The following is a 19,920-nucleotide window of genomic DNA, read 5'->3' as shown; positions in this document are numbered from 1 at the left end:
GGATACGCAACCGGGCACTGCACTCGGCAGTTCCAGAGGAGAAAATGGAAGACAAACTGCGATAGACTTGGTTAAAGACAATTATCACGAGCGTATAACAAGATTGTAAGTTACTAATGTATCTTCTATTTAAAACAAATTTGATACATTTCGATACATTGCAAATATATGTAATCGCGCATGTATGTATGTGTATTATGCATTATTTGGCATCCGTTCGTCATGTGCCAACTCGCAAAACTAGCTTTGCCTTCCTACTTATAGCTAGCTAGCAGGCTAGTATATGATGATGGCTCTTAGACTATGACCTGGAAGTGTGTACTGTAAAATGTATACCGTTGTATGTTTACTGTAACGCTTTTAATATTTTACACAATTGGGGACATACAAGCATTTTAAAGCAAGCTAGTGATCAGCTAGTAGTTTTCTGCAGCCTTAATACACATTTTAAGCGACAAATGTTTTGTTTTCAGTTTGTAGGCTAACCTTCGTTAGCTTGGTTGCCTTTTGTATTGTAGGAGGTAGTGATAGCCTTGCTAGCCTTGCGCGTTATGACTAGCAACCAAAAGCAACATTTGTGGTTTGCAAGCTAGAGTAATGCTATTTTAAAACGTTTAATACGGGCCTTGCCGTTCGATTAAACTGTTGAATGACAAAGCAATTCGTTAATGCTCCCACAAATCACAATACTTAAGGATGTTAAACAGTCATGTACGCGTTGTGATTCAGGTCTTGCTCTTTAGTACGCTTGAGAAATAGTCCCCAATGTTTTGGACAACTACAACAGACAAGTAGTGTTACACTTACTAATAATTATTCTTACTCCTTAGTCTTTCCGTTTTTAGGTGTTTTGTCGGAAAGTTAAATGAACAGGCCAGTGTCAATGCAAAGGACTGTGGTATGTGAATTTTGGGTAATGACCACATTACTGTCTCTGTCTTGATATAAAGGCAGGTTGTTCACCATGAATGAAAGTATGGATATTGATCCAAATGATGACGTAACGGCTGGTGATACAGGTAAGCTCTTGTTTCCATCTTAGTCATGGTAATGAATTGTCTATTTGCCCTCCAGCCAGATAGAAGTATATGCCCGTTTTAAATCCTTCCCCTTGTGACCTTATCTGTCTGTCTATAGAGGAACATGGTGGTGGTGATGCAGAGGAACCGCTGGAGGTTCAAGGTGCCGACAAGACATCTAGGCCGACTCTCATGGAGTTCAAAAAGACTTGGGGTTTCAGACGGTCAACCATTGCCAGGAGGGAATTTATGGATGAGATTGGAGACCCAGAGCCCAGTCCTCCACTTGTGCGACGGACCAGTGGTCGCCAGGCTAGACAACCATCCCAGACGCCCACAGTTACTCCTAAAAGAGGGCAGGGAGGTCCAAGTGTCGTAGCTGATTTGGAGTGGTCAGCTCCATCCTCCCCAGTGGAGGCAGACCCAGACGCAGAGGCCTGCTCTGGTGGGAGCCTCAATCCCAGCTCATGGCAAGACTTTGGTTCTGCTTTCCACACCGCCTTTTCCCTTTTAGGAGAGAAGGACGTGTCCATCGCTGCCCCTGACATTGGTGTGGGTGGGGATGGGGATGATGGGCCTAGTGGGGATTGTGTGCCAAGTGGGGATTTATTGACTCTTTCCAGTGCAGATGTGATTGCAATTTCCTCCAATAAAGAGGATGACAGCGAAGAACTCACTCTCAAGGAACTCCAGGAAAAGCTGAAGGCCAAGGGGGGTGGCAGAGGCCGGGCTAAAGGTGGGGCGAGAGGGAGAGTGAGAGGGAGAGGGCGAGGTAGGGGCAGAGGGAGAGGTAGGGGTCGAGGAAGGGGGAGGGCAGAGCCTGAGTCCAGTACTGCTGACGAGGAGGAAGAAGTGATATTTGTAAATCAGGTTGAGCAGCAAGAGAGAGTAAGGAGTCCTGAGAAAGATATCATAAGATTTGAGTCTCAAAGCCCCATTCAGCTATCCAGCTCAGACTCTCCAACTGCTGAGACTGACATGGAACAGGTGACAGAAGAAAAGCCTAATCAATTTGATGACGCCCCAGAGCAAGAGGAGGACAGGAACACTGAGTACTCGAGCATATCAGACAGTGATGGTTATAACCCCAATGCTCTTTATTGCATCTGTCGACAGAAGCACAACAAAAGGTGTGTATCTTCCAATATGTCAAGGGACCAAACCATAACCAAGTCCCTCACCTCTGACCTATTGCTAACTCAGTAACGTGATTCCTTGAATTCAACTCTAGGTTCATGATCTGCTGTGACAGTTGTCAGGACTGGTTCCATGGCCAATGTGTTGGCATTACCGAGGCTCAGGGTCGCCAGATGGAAAGGAGCAGGCAGGACTACATCTGTCCTAACTGCAACAGTCGTAACCAGAGCCAGTCCCAGACCCACCAGAGCCTGCCTGAAGGTCTGACACTTCCTACTTTGGTACAGGAAAAGGAAGAGGATGTCCAGAATGAGCCGGTCCATGAAACGCCAGCCTTAAAGGTGAGTCAGGAAGTATGTTTAAATACAAACATAGTAGTCATTTAATTGTATGTCTGCGGTGTCAGTATGAGGTGTAGAAGTCTGAGATGTGAGTCTGGTCTCAGGAGGCTATGGTGATTGAGGAGATGACTAAGGTGGAGGCTGAGACAGAGACAGAGAGCTCCCTTTCCTGCTGCATTGGCCCTGGGTGCCCTAAACACGCTTTACCAGAATCAGTCTACTGTAGCACAGACTGCATCATCCAGCATGCTGCAGCCACCATGAAAAGCCTCTCCGATTCCAAGGAGCCCAAATTGAAAGCACGGCCACAGAGGAAAGCAGCTACCAAAGTCATTCCTAAGGTAACTGATGCCCATGGAAAGATGACATACTTTTCTGGATATCCTAATTTCTTCTAAATGCATCTCAAAATAGATGCTTTTGTTATTTTTATTGCATATTGAGGTGAGATTGATATTGAGACTAATCTGCAACCATCCTGATTGTAGGGTCAGAGGTCTGGTCGGATGACTAGGACGTCAGCAGAAAAACCTGATGCAGAAACTGTAGAGGAGAAGGAGGAAGAAGAGGATCAGGAAGAGGCCAAGTCATCCTCATCCTGCGACCCTAAACTCACTCCAGTTCAGGCTACTCCCATAGCATCGTCTATGTTTTACAAGGCGTGTATGTATCACTCACTGCACATACACCCCAGCCACACTGAATTATCCTTGTACACGCTCGGTAGTTGTTTGAACGTGAGTCACACTGGATCATTCAGTACTGTCGCGACATGACAAGGGTCAGCAATTGGTAAGCATTTTCAACAAAACTGTATGAGCCATCAACCCTTTAGCAGTAGTTGAAATGGTTCCATCTGAGTGAAGTTGTCAGAACTACGATAAAAGAAATGGTACATTAGTTTGGTAATTACGGTAATGCAGTACATTTTATGGTAGTACTTAGTGACAGTAGGTTATGAGCTGTATTGTAATAACAAGACGACCACAATAACACAGCTACCGTGGAGTAGCCTGGAATACCAAGAAATCATGTGAACAGAAAACAACCATTGCAGGGCAAACAAGGTAATGCCTTTTTAACAATTAATTTTAATGGATAAGTGAGAAACTTGGGTAGGCCTTTAGACCAGTCCAATTATTCACTGTAAAAAAATAGGTAAAAGTCAGTCGTATCCTGAATGCAAAAGTTAAGGAGTTCAACAGTTACAAACAATGTAAATCTTACTTAAAAAAGAAAGAAAGAAGCAGGCTGCACATTTACACAGCCAGTGGGATGAGGGAAGAAGACAAATGACAAGACGGAAGACGATCAATCCTTATTCCATGGTATTTATCCCACCTGTAGTCCAGGAAAACAACTTCTCTATACCAGGTTACCTCGAACCCCAGGTCACTATCCTCTTTGATATACTGGAATAACACTGTCATATGACCACGAGTTTTAACTGAGAGAGCATTAGATTAGCTGAGTATGTAGTTAATTACTTAAGGAAGTTTAGAAATGTGTAGTGGCTTTTTAGGAAACATTTTTCAAGGACGTGATCACTTTTGAGACGGATGGACAAGCCAGACCTGTTTTTTTTTTCCACATGAATCCTCTTTAGAACAGAGACAGCTTATTGGTAGTGGTTCTTGAAATTATTTTTTTCCTTTATTAGTGCAACCAGTTATAATATTTACAGAAAGTGGATATTAACATTGTAGCAAGCCACTTTGTAGTTGGTATTTTCAGCTGCATATCTCCTTTCTCTTTATTAATGCTACATCCTGGGCTAGTTTTGTAGTCTTAGGGATTATGTTGCTGCTAGGATTCAAAAGTATCTCATCAGAAACTGAAAACACAGTTGCCACATTTTGCCAAGTTTACTGGGTTCTCTCTGTGATACATTTTCCACACTTCTCGACACATCATCCACAACTATTCAGTGCTGATGAGGGATCCTGCACTACATTCACTTTGTACTGGGAAAGTACAGAACAGGGTCACATGGTTGGAACGGAGCTTCCTCACCAAGTCAGCGCTATCTCTCTTTGTATTCCTCCCTCAGAGAGTAGATAGTTCTTATGCCCACAGATGTCACAGCATTTCCCATTTTGGTGCCTACTTTGATACGTTTAGGTAATCATACACAAGCCTGTTTCTAAGGTGGAAGGTTGTTAAATCATTTCTATTGCAACTAATTAATTCCATACTTTTGGAAGCTCCTATAGTAGTTTATTGAATCCGAAAGGTTACTTAGTAAATCATTTATAAATAACTTCCATTGTAATTTAAGATATAGATTTACACTTACTACTGCAGACAAACATGACAAATTAGTTTTGTATTTATTTATTCAAAATGATCTTTATATTCCATACTTTTGTGACCTTTTGAGCACATTTTGGATGGAGCCATGTTTAGGGAAAATGTAGATTGTCCACGGCACTACAACAACAGGATGTCCTGTTGGGCACACTGTGAGACCTGTTGGATCCAAAGGTGTCATAAGTTGGTAAACGGAGACTGGTGAGATGAGGAGGGATTTTCAGCTGCAGCATGGGGCCGAGGAGAGAAGTGGAAGAATGATGAAGAATGCCGATTGCCCTTAATGAATACCACTCAGGATGCCTACTAACAGTAAATGATACGACAATCAATGAAATCTCTATGAAGAGGAGGACAATAATACAGCTGGTCATTGCCAGTATAGCCAGTGTTCTGCTACACTTAATCAGTAGGTTCCATAATTCATGCTCACTGCCATTGCTTTTTTGGAGAGCCTGCTTCATCCTAGAAGACAATAAATAACCACACAACTGTCCTTTAGTTTGGGTATAGTGTGCAGGTCTTGTTTTCATTGGAAAACCCCACGCCATGTTTTATAGGTGCAGTGTCTTTCATCATCTTGTCCACGACACAGGCTTTCTGGAGAGCACGTTACAAAGCTTGGTAGCCATTTCTGTTGTCTCAATCTATTGAAGTATTGTCACATTTTTGGAATCAGTAGTTTGGAGCAAATACACCAACATCACTTGGAACACGAAGCACTCTTGCACCAGGTCTGTTCCCTTTTTTAATTTTGTTGTGGTTGAGTTTTTGTTTTTGGCAGTTGTGATTTGACTGCTAAATGGACATCAACTCCTATCCCAATCAATGACTGGTGACTGACACCCTCATACCTGTCGTAGACCGGACCAAGACCCTCCCCATACCTCTTACTGAGATTACTAACAATAGCAGAACTACCAAGACTTTTGATTTACATAGGCAAAGCTTAAGACATGCAAGGAGGCCCTGAGACTGCACAGTATTTTAGTTTGAAGTAACAACATTTCTCTTCATCTTTGCAAGGGGTTGGATCTATTTCTGATCAGGAGTTATTGAAGGTGTGAAGGTACATTTGTGTGCTGCAAAGTTCGTCACGTGACACACGTCTGCTACTTGTTAGATGGTCAAATACTTGTGGGAGCCTTTATGCATTATGAAGCACAAGCACCATCTACTGGCCACCTCAATAAATCACAATTTATTTTGTCACAGGAATGCAGGCAGTGTGAAGACTAGTCCTAAAACATAAATGTTGAGATTCAGTTACGTTTTTCTCCCAAAACGGGAGTAGAAACGCCTGAGTAGAAACACCTCAGATGTATGAGTACCACACAAGCAATGTTGAACTCCAAACAAGACCAGGCAGCAGATTATCAGTCCAGCGCAAGCAGCTCCAGTTGTAGTTGGAGCACACAAACATGAGGCTGTTGAATCTTCAAATGTATTACCAATGCAAATGTAATGAGAATCAAATAATTGAATCAGAGGAAATAACATTCATCACAGTTGCAAGGAATGCATATTTCAAAGGGTTTAGTCAGTTCGGAAAAAATCCTCACACTGGTCCTTTTTTTCCACATGCTGTAAAGTTAATGTACAAAATACCTTTCATAGGGCTGAGTGGGTATGAAATCAAAGTCAACAGTCAAGCCCAATCATCACAGTCCGACCAAAAAAAACATACTAATAGTCTTAAGAGTAATGCAGAGCCACTACAGCTGCATTGCATTGACTAAATACTGTCCCTCTCTGCCACGGATCCCATCTGAGTGGAAGCACCCATGTGACCTGGGTTTGGAACACAGGTGTCATGCTAATCTCATCCACTACCATCTCACAAGATAGTCTTATGGTTTGACTACAACCGTGAATATAAGGGGAAACACACGAGGATGGCGATAAGTGCCTTTCATACTGACAAAATATGATCCACTGCAGTTCACCACCGTCTGCATTAAATGCGTACTTGAGTGTGAAAGGTAGTTGACCATCTTATCTTGGGATGCAGTATTGCAAACCTTAAGACGGAGTCTCAAGTAGACTGTCAACTTCCTCTTATTAAGATCAACACAAGTCACATTATTGAGGTATCTTCAACAATTTAGGAGTATTGTTGAAATAATTCCAGTTGAAATGCATTTTTACTTCCATTTGCATGTGTTCACTTGAGAAAGGAACCAGTCAGTTCGAAGCGACTTGATGTGAATCCAGGCCATCCTGATCTTAGTGTTCTAGTTTTAAAGGCCCTATACATAAATGTGTCTGCAGGAACAGAATACTCCTCAAATTACTATGCCACAATTACCCACACTATTTACTAAAGCATCACACCATGTTAGTGAAGTTTTATGCAATTTTGTGAACCAGAGGACATCTGCCAGTTTGCTCTGTCAGACCAACTGAAAAATACATATTTTCTTATTTGTGTATTTTTATCTGACGGACCAAATATTTTAAGTACGTCATGACCATACCAGTACGTCTCAGTTGCAAACGTAATGACAACATTACTCCTGATTTACACATACGGAACACACAGCAGTTTTTGACAGACACAGGTCCCACCGTGGGATTGATGACCTCTTGACACCAGTTCCTGCTCTGCTACTCCAGTGTTGAAATTGGTTGTAGCTATCGATTTTAACGTATTTAACCCTTGTGCTATCCTCGGGTCATTCTGACCCATCAGTCATTGTGACCCACCGTCGTATTGCGACAAATTTACCGCATACAAAGACAAAGTGAAGCATTTTCTTTCAACAGCTAGGCTGTCTCAGACCCCCCACATTGCAAAGGTTAAAGGAAAATTATTTTAATTTGTTTTTGTATTGGGTAAAATTGGGTAAACACAACGATGGTTCGTTATGAACCTTTGGGTCATGTGACCCGAAGGCAGCACGAGGGTTAAACAGGTCAAGTACATTTCACCAAATGAAAAAAATATTACTCAAGCAATACCTCTCAGATAACAGATGTGAAAAAAGCTTCTGTCTGTTGAGTTTATAAGCAGCTTACATATACCAAATTCTGTATGAAATATTTTATTCACAGATCTCAGGTGTCGTGTGTGTGTGTTCAGGACTGACTCAGTTACCCTGTTATTCTATTTCCTGACAGCCGATAAAGACAGTGAGCAGGTAGATGCTGAGAGTGAGACAGTAAATCTACCGAGGCAGTCTCCAGATGCCACTCCCTGCTCTGAGAGCCCCTCTGAGTCCTCACCCCCTCTGGGAGGTGCTCCGGGGAAGACAACAAAACCAGTTAATGGTGACAGTGTATCAAGGAAAGCTGCTGTTGACTCAGCGCTTTCTCCTCAACCCATCCTCTCAAAATCAAGTCCCTCTCCAACTCCAGAGACCCCAGGCACGTCAACATCCAGACATCATGACACCGGTGCCCTAAAGATTAGCAAAACCTCATTCATTATCCCCAAGAAGCAACATGAATCATCCCCCAGCTCTGTACCATATTCACCCTCGGCTGGAAGTTTGTTGGCAGAGACTAGGACTCTGCCTGTGTCCCCGGCACCCATTGCCCCCTCCTCCAGACCCTCACAGCCAAACAACCAGGTCAGGCAGAGCATCCAGCGCTCACTCACCAGCATCTTGTTTAAGAGGTGAGAAATAATTTGTTCTTTTAATTGGATTTTTAGATGTTTATAATTTGTCATTTGGTGGTGTCTTGTCTACGTTCCGGAATGAAGGGTGATGGCTGGAAAGCGGATATTTATCTTGCTTGGTTGATTTTATGATTGGTGATCACATTCATAAGACATACAGTATGGGATACAATTTATACAATCTAAAGAGTGTTTATTTTTTGTCACATATTCCCTGTCTGTCTCTCCTCTGATATAATTTGAACAACATTTGTAGGCTCACAAATTACATTTTAATTCCAAAAGGGTTTGTGACTGTGACGACTTGGAGATGTCTGAAAGTGATGTTGGGAAACTTGTCACAAACATTGAGATGGAGATGTTCGACATATTTCGCAATACAGACAGCAAGTACATGAATAAGTATCGAACAATCATGTTCAATATAAAAGACCCCAAAAACAAGGTTGGTCTATACAGATTAAACTTTATTAGATATTCAAGTTCAGCTGTAATTATAAGTAAAACTATGTTTTATTACAGATCTATATTATTAACTGATGTCTGGTCAGTATACTCATTGTTAGCTTTAGTTATTGGGATTACCTTTTCCCCTCCAGGGCTTGCTGTACCGGGTCATCCGGGGGGAGATCAGCCCCTTCAGGCTGGCCAGGATGAGTCAGAGGGACATGCAAGCCACCAAAGTACCAGAGATCAATACAAAGGTCACAGAAGAGGTACAGAATCACAACACAAGCAAATGTAACAGATGCAAATACATGACAGCACATTCAAATGCTCATCTCTCATGTCACTATTTGAAATACATTTATTTTCCTTCTCTATTTTTATTATTTTTTATCTCAATACATGATTGCTTGGTGTGTCATTCTCTGATTGCCTATTTGCTGTGTATGTACCAGGAGTGTGGTACTAAAGCCCCATGTCTGCAGCTGAAGCCAGAAATGACCAAGATGGAGCTACCCAGTTTGACTGCAGCTCCTTCCAGGACTAATAGGAACATTGTACGAATCTCCCCCTGAACTTTGAGTGACTTTTAGCATACCTTATCAAACCATATCACTAGTTTTTATAATACAAGATGTGTGATGTTTGTGTTTGCTTTGTTAACTGAACAACATGTTATTGCAGGAACTGAAGAAAACACTTCCTCCTCCCCTCAAGGCCAGGCCAAATCGACCTAGTCAGAGCACCTCTGTCCCAGACATTCTCAATTGTATGCTGAAAGATACAACCGCAGAGCACCGGACTCACTTGTTTGACCTCAAGTGCAAAATTTGCACAGGTAAAGTTTATTATTAATAATGTGTGTTGACAGTTCAGTGAACATGCATCAGAGAAACAACTGTTTTTACCACATCAGCGCTATATGTTTATTACAAAGGGAACTTGTTTGAGTGTATGTGTCTGTCCCCTGCTTCAGGTCAGATAACAGCTGACGAGGAGGAGGAGCCAGAACAGAAAAAAACAAAGTTTTCAGCCTCTTCATCAAATAGACCCTCTGAGTCAAATAGAGACAGGCAGCATTATGGCCAATCCTGGATGTATGGAAGCTCCCAGGAAGGAGCATGGAAGAATCCAACAGGGGGTGACTCTCCCCTCCTTGCCCCTCCTGACTCTCCCATCTTGGATTCCCCAGTCTCCCTTGTTATTGATCCCCGTGGCCGTCCATTCTCTGAAACCCCTGCACCTACTTTCATGGATTCCCCTGCTTCTCCTGTTTTGGACTCTCCCGCTTCCCCTATGCAGGATTCACCAAGCTCCCCCATCAATGACTCTCCTGCATCCCCAACACAGGACAACCCCATAGTTAAAGCACCTACCAGAGCCTACACACCAGTAATGATCCCGGCTGTATCTACAGTAACAATCACAAGACGTGACCCCCGAACTGCTGGCAACCGGCCTGCTGCCATGACAACTGTTTCTTCCACCCCAGCTCCACCCACACCAGTATCCTATGTCCCTGTACGAGAAACTGTGACCTGGACCAAGCCAGCCCTTCCTTTACCACCATCACTACCACCCCAAGCCTTACCCAAATCAATTTTGATGAAGCCATCTTCTTCAGCAGACGCTAGATTTTATGGTACATCAGGATCATCCTCAAGGTAACTCTTCCAAGTTATATTTAGGTTATCATCCATTTACATTTAGTCATTTAGCAGACACTCTTATCCAGAGCGACTTGCAGTAAGTACAGGGACATTCCCCCCGAAGCAAGTAGGGTGAAGTGCCTTGCCCAAGGACACAACGTCATTTGGCACGGCTGGGAATCGAACTGGCAACCTTCAGATTACTAGCCCAACTCCCTCACCGCTCAGCCACCTGACTCATCCATGACTTTCTTAAGCTTCGTAACTCTATGTCCAAGTATGTAGTATGATTGTGGTGTTGTTTTTGTCCTGTAGTGCAGTGAACTCTCATTCCCCTCCTGATGGAGAGACTGCTCAGTTCCTGGCCAAACAAGACATTACGTGGAAGGGTTTCCTTAACATGGTCAGCGTTGCCAAATTTGTCACCAAGGGATATCTGGTCTCAGGCTCTTCAGATTGTCTAAAAATGGTAATTAATCTATTTTGAAGATTTTAATATACTAAACTGTGTTATACCATCCTCACTTTAAATGTTTTTTGAACTTTTATGCATTGTGGAATTTAGTTTGATGTAGATACTCATGAGAAATCTATTTTGCCCAGGATCTGCCTGATACCATACAGATTGGCGGACGAATTTCCCCTCAAACTGTGTGGGAGTATGTTGCTAGAGTGAGGACCTCTGTGACAAAGGCAAGCACTTATGAAATATTTTTCAGTTTTCTTAACTTTCCTGCATAGAATGTATTTGTTGATTTCTTCTCTTCGCCTGTTGTTCCACAGGAGCTATGTGTGATCCGTTTCCACCCAGCAACAGAGGAAGAAGAGGTGGCGTATGTGTCCCTGTTCTCTTACTTCAGCAGCAGAAAACGTTTTGGTGTTGTGGCCAATAACAGCCGCAGCATTAAGGACTTATATCTGGTTCCACTCAGTGCAAAGGAGATCATCCCCTCCAAACTTCAACCTTTAGATGGGCCAGGTATAATATATATGGAATAAATTATAATACAGAGAATCTTTTTGTAATGCACATCATTTAGATTTATTTCCAGTCTGTGTAAGGAACTTTTCTTTGCTGTTTTACAGGGCTTGAGAAGAATCGCCCCAATCTCCTGCTGGGCTTGGCAATTTGCCAGAGACCAAAACGTCCCGGAAACTCTCTGCAAGAGGCTGAAGAGAAGAGACCCAAGATTCACATGTCTAAAGATCCGAGAGATACTGGCCTTCCAAAACCCCCAGTTCTTTATGGCTCTGACAAACTGGAAATGTTCCAGCCCTACGACCCAGAGACCCCTATCTTCACCACCTCTCCTAGCTCCCCTCCCTCAATTGGATCCCCATCAGACTCTTCCTCCTCTGGCTCAATAACAATCCCATCTCTTCTGGCTTCGAACAAAACTCTCCTCACCTCTGCCGCACCCCCCGCCTCTGCCTCAGCCCCCATCTCTGCTACCCTCTCTGCAAAGAACACCCCTAACTCTAGTTCACCTAGTGGTACCTCCACTACCGGTACCCACACCAATCCCCTTCAGACTATCCTGTCGACACTGTTTGGAAAAAAAACTAATGACTCTGTAGCTCCAGCTGTGAGCACCTCTCCTGTGGTGCCTGTGGCTCCAGCCGTTTCAGCATTGCCTCTTCCTCCCCCCCCCCCAATTGTAGATCCAATAGTTCAGCAGTATGGACAGAAATCCAAAGTTACAGCAATAGAGGACGAGGAAACTGATTTTGATCGGCCGTATGATCCAGAGGAGGAATATGATCCAGTAAAGGGGTACGGAATGGTTGCTCCGGTTAGGATTCAAATGATTAAGAAAAATACCCTTGAGGAGCCCATGGATGATGGGGTGGCTTATGACCCTGAGGATGAGACCATATTTGATGTTATGAAAAATCATGTGGTCAATGTAGCAAAAGTCCCTGTCCCAACTCCAACACCAGACACAATTCCAGCCCCAGAACCGACTCCAGCTCCTGTCCCAGCCCCTCCGGCCCTCCCTGGGCCTGTCCCGGCCCCTGTGGACATCCCCCATGTTGGTACTGTGGTTGTGTCAGCTGCAACACTAACTGAGCAACAGCGAATGCTGGAGGAGCTTAATAAACAGATTGAAGAACAGAAGCGTCAGTTGAAGGAGCAAGAGGAAGCGCTTCGCCAGCAGAGAGAGGCAGTAGGCATGTTCATGGCACATTTCTCTGTCTCTGATGCCTTAATGTCTCCTCCTCCTAAATCTGGGACTGCTAACCTGAATCAACCAAATGCCTCAGAGGAGTCTGAAACCAAACATTCTGATGTTTCTAATGACAAGGACAGGGACTCTAGACAGAGCCTGACCATGAAATCTGTAAAGATAGAAACATCCATACAACAAGTCACTGTCAAGCAGGAGATTGAGACAGAAACCCTAACTGTTTCACATGCAGACATGAATAACGTTGAACAGTCGCTTCAGGGTGATCTAAAAATGGAAAAAGATGAGGACAGTAATTCTACAACTGGTGAGATTGAAGACTCTGATGTTGCTTACGACCCAGAGGATGAGTCCATCTTTGATGAGATAAAAGATGACATTAAAGGAGAGAGGAAAATACTGACGCGTGAATCCTCTGTGTCTAGCTCGTGTCGTGGAGCATCCCGCAGGGACATTTCACCTGGCCTACATCAGCGTGGACTTTCCCATGAGAGAAGACGCAGGGAATCACCAAAAAGGCGGGGTCGTAAACCCAGGGATCACCGTATTAGCCCTCCACACAGACTTTACCGACATTCACCTGGACGCAATGAGAGGCGGAAGGAGAGACACAGACGGAGTGACAGATCAGGTCACAGAGCTCGGGACCACTCTGAACACTCAGGACGTCATCTTCATCGCAAAGACCGCAAGCCGCGGCGGCGCTCCAGTGGCCATCGAAGATCTCCATCTTTAACGAGACAAAAAAATGATTCCACTTCCTTTTCAGCAGGTGGACAAAAGAGGCCCTCTAAGGAATCAGTGGCCCCAGAATATACCTGCCCAGATGGTTCAGATCCTGGACTGCTCCCAGAGTGTCAAAACTCAGCCCAGCCCTTTCTTGATAGGCAGCATGAGGACAAAACAAATGCAGACTGCTCTCAGTCTATGCCTGTAGGATCACAACAAGGACTTTCTGAGAACGCAGGCACTGCAATGTCCCATGGTCGTCACCCAGCCCAGCAGCTTGAGGATCAACAACCCAGTCAAAACAAGGTAGAAACAGGCAGCAAGCATCAAAACAACAGAGGAGGGTCCCTTCCAAGGGAAGTAATGGGCCAACTCAATGTCCAGAGTACATCAGAGAACCAGCAACTCTCTCAAGGTCCTTATAATACTGTACCAAAACAACACATTGAGAGATGTCACAGTAGAGAGGCTAAAGGTTCGGACCAGAGGGATGAAGGCATTGGCCTGGATATCAGAGGGGTGCGTCCACTTGCTAGGGGAATGAGAGGGCCGGATAATGAAGGACACCCAACAAGAGGAGATTTGAGATGGTCTGGCATGAGAGAGCAAGACGCCAGCATGAAAAGCACAGACCCAGGGTCTTGCGCAAGAGACCAAGGTGTGAATGAACCTGAAATAAGAATGGCTGGTTTAGAAATAAAAGGCCCAGTTAATAGAGCTTTAGGAGTGATTGGTCCAGGAGCACACTTTGGAGATCCAGGTCTGAGAAGGGAGAACATTTGCAATGAAAGGACAGGTCAAGCGATGCCAGTCTCAGACTTAAAATTTGGTCAAATGGGGCCAGCCATGAAGGAGCCACACATAGGAAGCCTAGAACCAGAGATGGGATGTCAAGGCTTTAGGAGTACAGAACTAGATGGCAGAGGCCCAGGTCCAAACTTCAGAGGTCCCGGTCCAGACATGAGAAGTCCAGGCCCAGACATGAGAGGCCCCGTCCCTGCCTTCAGAGGCCCAGGCCCAGACTTCAGAGGTCCAGGCCCAGACATGAGAGGTCCAGGCCCAGACATGAGAGGTCCAGGCCCAGACATGAGAGGCCCCGGCCCAGACATGAGAGGCCCCGGCCCAGACATGAGAGGCCCAGGCCCAGACATGAGAGGCTCAGGGCCAGGCTTCAGAGGCCCAGGCTTCAGAGGCCCAGGCCCAGACATGAGAGGCCCAAGCCCAGACATGAGAGGCCCAGGCCCAGACATGAGAGGCCCAGGCCCAGACTTCAGAGGTCCTGGCCCAGACATGAGAGACCCAGACTTCAGAGGTCCAGGCTCAGACTTCAGAGGCCCAGGCCCAGACTTCAGAGGTTCTGGCCCAGACTTCAGAGGTCCAGGCCCAGACTTCAAAGGTCCAGGCCCAGACTTCAAAGGCCCTGGCCCAGACATGAGAGGCCCTGGCCCAGATATGAGAGGCCCTGGCCCAGACTTCAGAGGCCCTGGCCCAGACTTCAAAGGTCCTGGCCCAGACATGAGTGGCCCAGGCCCAGACATCAGAGGCCCAGGCTCAGACTTCAAAGGTCCTGGCCCAGACATGAGAGGCCCAGGCCCAGACATGAGAGGCCCTGGCCCAGACTTCAGAGGCCCTGCCCCAGATTTCCGAGGTCCTGGCCCAGACATGAGAGGCCCAGGCCCAGACATCAGAGGTCCAGGCTCAGACTTCAAAGGTCCTGGCCCAGACATCAGAGGCCCAGGCCCGGACTTCAGAGGTCCAGGCCCAGACTTCAGAGGTCCTGGCCCAGATATGAGTGGCCCTGGCCCAGACTTCAGAGGTCCATGCCCAGACGTGAGAGGTCCAGGACAAGACTTCAGAAGTCCAGGCTCAGACTTCAGAGGCCCCTGCCTGGACATGAGAGGTCCAGGGCCAGACTTCAGAGGTCCAGGCCCACACTTCAGAGGTACTGGCCCAAACTTCAGAAGTCCAAGCCCAGACATGAGAGGCTCAGGCACAGATATGAGAGGTCCAGCACAAGACTTTAGAGGCCACCATTTTAGGACTTCACAGGATGAGAGGGGACATTTAAGCCCAGACATGACCGGGCCAGGGCAAGGCATTTCAGGCACAGACATTAGAGGTCCAAAGTCAAATGTCAGGGACTCTGATGCGAATGCACCTGAGCCAAACCTGAGAAGTATAGGCACAAGAGGCGCAGGGCTAGATGAGAGAGATCTAGGGTCAAACATGACAGGGGAAGGGCCAGATATCAGGAAAGCAAGACTTGACATGAGGGATCCAGGACCTGCATTGAGAGGTGGCAGAAGAAGGCTTGTTGTAGAACCTGAAGTGAGGCATCGTATTTCAGACATTAGGGCCCCAGGTATGAAAGGTATTTGCCCAGATATGAGGGGTCCAGGGCCAGACATGCTCGATCCAGATCAGAGAAGCCCAGGCCCAGACACAAGGGTTTCTAACATAGAGGACAGTAGAGATCCAGATCTGAGACGTCCAGGGTCCAACAGAATAGGCTCCAGCCTTAGAGGGGGAAGAACAGGGTCAGCCATAAGGGAGCCACATATAGAGCTAGAAAAATACGGACGGGATCCAGGGCCAGATGTTAGAGGGTTAGACATTAGAGGTGAAGATAGAAGTTCTAGGCCAGACTTTAGGAGACGAGGGTCAGACAGAGGTGCAGGACCGAGTATGAGGGGACGGAGGCCAGGTAGAGGGCCTGGATCAGGAATAAGGGGACGAGGGTCAGGCAGGGGTCTAGAAGTAGATAATCGAGGTCCATGGTCAGACAGTAGAGGTCCTGTTCCAGATAGAGAGATAATGGGTCAAGGATCACACATAGCAGAAGAAGGGTCGGATGTAAGGGGACCAGGTATCAGAGGCCTAGGTCTAGATATAAGGAATGATTGGAGAGGTCCAGGTCCAAAAATGAGGGAGGACAACAGAGAGCAAGATATGAAGGGTCCAGAACTTCCAGCTAGAAGTGTATGTATGAAGGGGGGTTTGGGAGACATAAGGGGACAAGAGAGACATCCAGACATACAAGGAAGAAGGCCAGACATGAGGGATACATGGGAAGGGTCAGACCCAGACACAAGGGAAGAATGGAGAAGATCAGGGCCACAAACGAAGGATGAATGGAGAGAGTCAAACCCAGAGGTGAAGGATGGAAGGACAGGGTCAGCGGCAGATGCAACCAATAAATGGAGTGGTCCAGGTCTGACTGGTCCTGATAATATCAAGGAGAGGAAAGGACCAGAGATTAGGGAGGAATGGAGAGGACCAGGTCCCAGAGGCCCAGACCAATGTGGTAGAGACGGAGGTGAATGGGAAGGACCGGGGAAAGACATGAGGGATGAATGGAGAAGAACAGGGCCAAACGTAAGGGAGGAATGGGGAAGGCTAGGCCCAGATGTAAGCGGTCCTGATATGAGAGGCCCTAGCATGCAAGGTAGGCGAGGTTCAGGTCCAGATATGAGAAGTCTAGAACTCCATGGGGGAGATCCTGATATGAGGGATGAATGGAGAGGCCCAGGGCCACACACCAGAGGTCCCTGTTTTAAGGAGGAAACGAGAGAGTCTTGTCCACGGAGTTCAGGGCAAGGTCCCAGAGGGTCAGAGCCAGTGCTGTATGATAGAGGTCCTAATTTGAGGGAAGAATGGAGCGCTGAAAACACAAGACAAACAGAAATAGATATTGGAGGCCCACATACTAATGAAAGGAGAGGAACAGTTTGGAGGGATCCTGCAGACTTGAGGAGACATGGGCCAGATTTCAGAGGAGAAAGTAAAGGTCCAGAGCCAGCCATGAAAGGTCCAGAAGTAAGGAAGGACAGGAAAGGATCAGACATCAGAGGGGGAGAAAGAAGAGGTCCAGAAGTAGATAGAGGTCCTGACAGTGTGGGGCCCGACATGAGGGAGGATAGGAGAGGTCCAAACTTCAGAGGTCCACGGCCAGACATGGGAGGACCAGACTTTAGAGGCCCTGACACTCGGGAAGATAAGAGAGGTCCAAACTTCAGGGGTTCGGGGCCTGACATGGGAAGACCAGACTTTAGAGGCCCTGACATGAGAGATGATAGAGGAGGTCCAAACTTCAGGGGTTCGGGGCCAGACATGGGAGGACCAGACTTCAGAGACCCTGACATGAGAGATGATAGAGGAGGTCCAAACTTCAGGGGTTTGGGGCCAGACATGGGAGGACCAGACTGTAGAGGTCCTGACACTCGGGAAGATAGGAGAGGTCCAAACTTCAGGGGTTCGGGGCCAGACATGGGAGGTCCAGACTTTAGAGGCCCTGACATGAGAGATGATAGAGGAGGTCCAAACTTCAGGGGTTTGGGGCCTGACATAGGAGGACCAGACTTTAGAGGCCCTGACACTCGGGAAGATAGGAGAGGTCCAAACTTCAGGGGTTTAGGGCCAGACATGGGAGGACCAGACTTTAGAGACCCTGACATGAGGGATGATAGAGGAGGTCCAAACTTCAGGGGTTTGGGGCCTGACATGGGAGGACCAGACTGTAGAGGCCCTGACACTCGGGAAGATAGGAGAGGTCCAAACTTCAGGGGTTCAGGGACAGACATGGCAGGACCACACTTCAGAGGTCCTGAACCAAGGGAGGATAGGAGAGGTCCAAACTTCAGGGGTCCAAGGCCTGGCATGGGAGGACCAGATTTTCGAGGCCCTGACATGAGGGAGGATAGGAAAGGCCCAGGGCGAGACATGAGAGGACCAGACTTTAGAGGCCCGGGACCGGACATGAGAGGGCCAGATTTCGAGGGGCCTGGTCTAGACATGAGAGGACCAGACTTCAGGGGGCCAGGTCCAGACATGAGGGGGCCAGACTTCAGGGGGCCAGGTCCAGACATGAGAGGGCCAGACTTCAGGGGGCCAGGTCCAGACATGAGAGGGCCAGACTTCAGGGGGCCAGGTCCAGACATGAGAGGGCCAGACTTCAGGCGACCAGGTCCAGACATGAGAAGGCCAGACTTCAGGAGGCCAGGACCAGACATGATGGAGGATAGAAGAGGTCAGGACTTCGGGGGCCAAGGACCCAATATGAAAGGCTCAGACTTTAGAGGTCCTGGCACAAGGGAGGATACTAGAGGGCCAAACTTAAAATGCTCAGGGCCAGATATAAGAGCTCCAGGCTTTAGGGGCAGAGGGACAGATATTAAAGGACAGGATTTTGGGGGCCCTAGGCCAGATATTAGGGATCCATCCATAAGTAAGGAAATGAGAAGCTCAGATACAAGCAGACAAGACAAGTGGGAAGAGAGAGTTCAAAATGTCCGGGGTCCCAAAATGTCTGAAGAACTCAGAAAAAACAATTTCACAGCTAACATAGGGCCACGGAGATCACCTTCTCCCGATTTCAGCAACCCAAAGTTTCCTTTATCTCATCAAAGGGGTCATTTTGAAAATCAAAAGGGCGGCCATCCTCCTGGATTGCCTGGCCCTAGTGTTCCTCATCCCTTACCGTTCAGCAGGTCCAGACGCACATCTCCAGGGCATGTTACAGACAGTGGGGGGAAGCCACGTTTAGGTTTTGACAGTCCACTTAATAAATCAGGAGTTCAACTGCTAAAGCATAAAACACCCTTACTCCCTACTCCCACTGAAGCCATTAATCACTTACCACACCACGTAGTTAACAACTCATCCGCCCGCTTTTCAGAGGAGCGAATATTGTCTGAAGAGAATAAAAGAGGGCAAGATGGCATTCATGGGAGGGATTGGAATAGAGGTAGGCAAGTGAGTCTGGAGCGAGAAAGTGATAGAGGAGCTATCCAACAGGAGGGAAGACAGAAGGGCAGAGGTAGAGACACAGAAAGGCATAGGGAGGAGGAGGGTAAGGCAGACATGGATAAAGCCAGAGCCACAGATTGGAGAGGGAAAGACGCCACTAAAGAAAGTGGAAAGAAACTGAGAGACGGAGAACAGGATAAAAAAGATGATAATGTTAAATTGACAGATATTCCACAAGACACACAAGACAAGAAGGGGTCCTCTTAATTTAGGACTTAACTGCTGGACTTAATATTTGTAAATAAAGTTTTTTATGTATTTGTTTTGGGGGGGGGGGGGGATATTATGCAGTGTTAAAGAATGTCAGATGGAGATCCTTCTTCTTTAATCAAAATGTTATAATGCCTGTGTTAATCATTCATAAGGTATTTTTGTGGACTGTTTTGTGAAACATCTGTTGGTCATTAGCCTTCTTCTGTAAGTCGGTTTGAAGGTAACCAGATAGTTGCACTACAAATTTCCTGAATGTAATTTTATTAAACTTGATTTATAATTTTTCAGTAGGTTATTAGCTCAGCTCAATAGTTACTGAAAGTCAAATGTGTACAGTGTACAGGTTTTTTCCCCTTCTAAATGCAAGAACAGCCCAACTGTCATCTGGTTAGAAAGGCCTATTTGTTAAAACTTTGTTGGACTTCAACTTTGTTGAAATTTGTTAAAATGTATGATATA

The 19,920-nt window shown here is 46.3% G+C and overlaps 1 protein-coding gene across 2 annotated transcripts; it reads left to right on the top strand.

Moving 5' to 3' along the window:
- Positions 1 to 19,906, top strand: LOC134018908 (uncharacterized). Of its 2 annotated transcripts, none has more exons than XM_062459260.1 (17): positions 1 to 105; positions 951 to 1,019; positions 1,138 to 2,149; positions 2,251 to 2,497; positions 2,602 to 2,838; positions 2,986 to 3,160; positions 7,928 to 8,426; positions 8,715 to 8,874; positions 9,029 to 9,145; positions 9,332 to 9,433; positions 9,561 to 9,714; positions 9,853 to 10,540; positions 10,841 to 10,994; positions 11,129 to 11,218; positions 11,309 to 11,504; positions 11,612 to 14,719; positions 14,777 to 19,906. In XM_062459260.1, the coding sequence occupies exons 2-17, from the start codon at positions 965 to 967 to the stop codon at positions 19,453 to 19,455; spliced, it is 11,673 nt and encodes a 3,890-aa protein (XP_062315244.1). In that variant the 5' UTR covers positions 1 to 105; positions 951 to 964; the 3' UTR covers positions 19,456 to 19,906. The 2 variants fall into 2 exon arrangements, with proteins under 2 accessions (XP_062315244.1, XP_062315245.1); XM_062459261.1 differs by having other exon boundaries at positions 14,903 to 19,905.
- Positions 19,907 to 19,920: the final 14 nt, after the last annotated feature.

Source organism: Osmerus eperlanus, chromosome 4, assembly GCF_963692335.1.
Source record: "Osmerus eperlanus chromosome 4, fOsmEpe2.1, whole genome shotgun sequence".
Classification (NCBI taxonomy): Eukaryota; Metazoa; Chordata; class Actinopteri; order Osmeriformes; family Osmeridae; genus Osmerus; species Osmerus eperlanus.
Note: the sequence above shows the minus strand (reverse complement) of the source record. Positions and strands in the feature narration are given on the sequence as shown.

What these genes read in the sequence shown, in the direction of transcription:
- LOC134018908 (XM_062459260.1), top strand. Translation starts at nt 965, where the DNA reads ATGAATGAAAGTATGGATATTGATCCAAATGATGACGTAACGGCTGGT. An exon ending in ACCAGCATCTTGTTTAAGAG is followed by an intron (nt 8,427 to 8,714) that starts GTGAGAAATAAT and finishes TAATTCCAAAAG; the next exon opens with GGTTTGTGACTGTGACGACT. An exon ending in TGAGGACCTCTGTGACAAAG is followed by an intron (nt 11,219 to 11,308) that starts GCAAGCACTTAT and finishes GTTGTTCCACAG; the next exon opens with GAGCTATGTGTGATCCGTTT.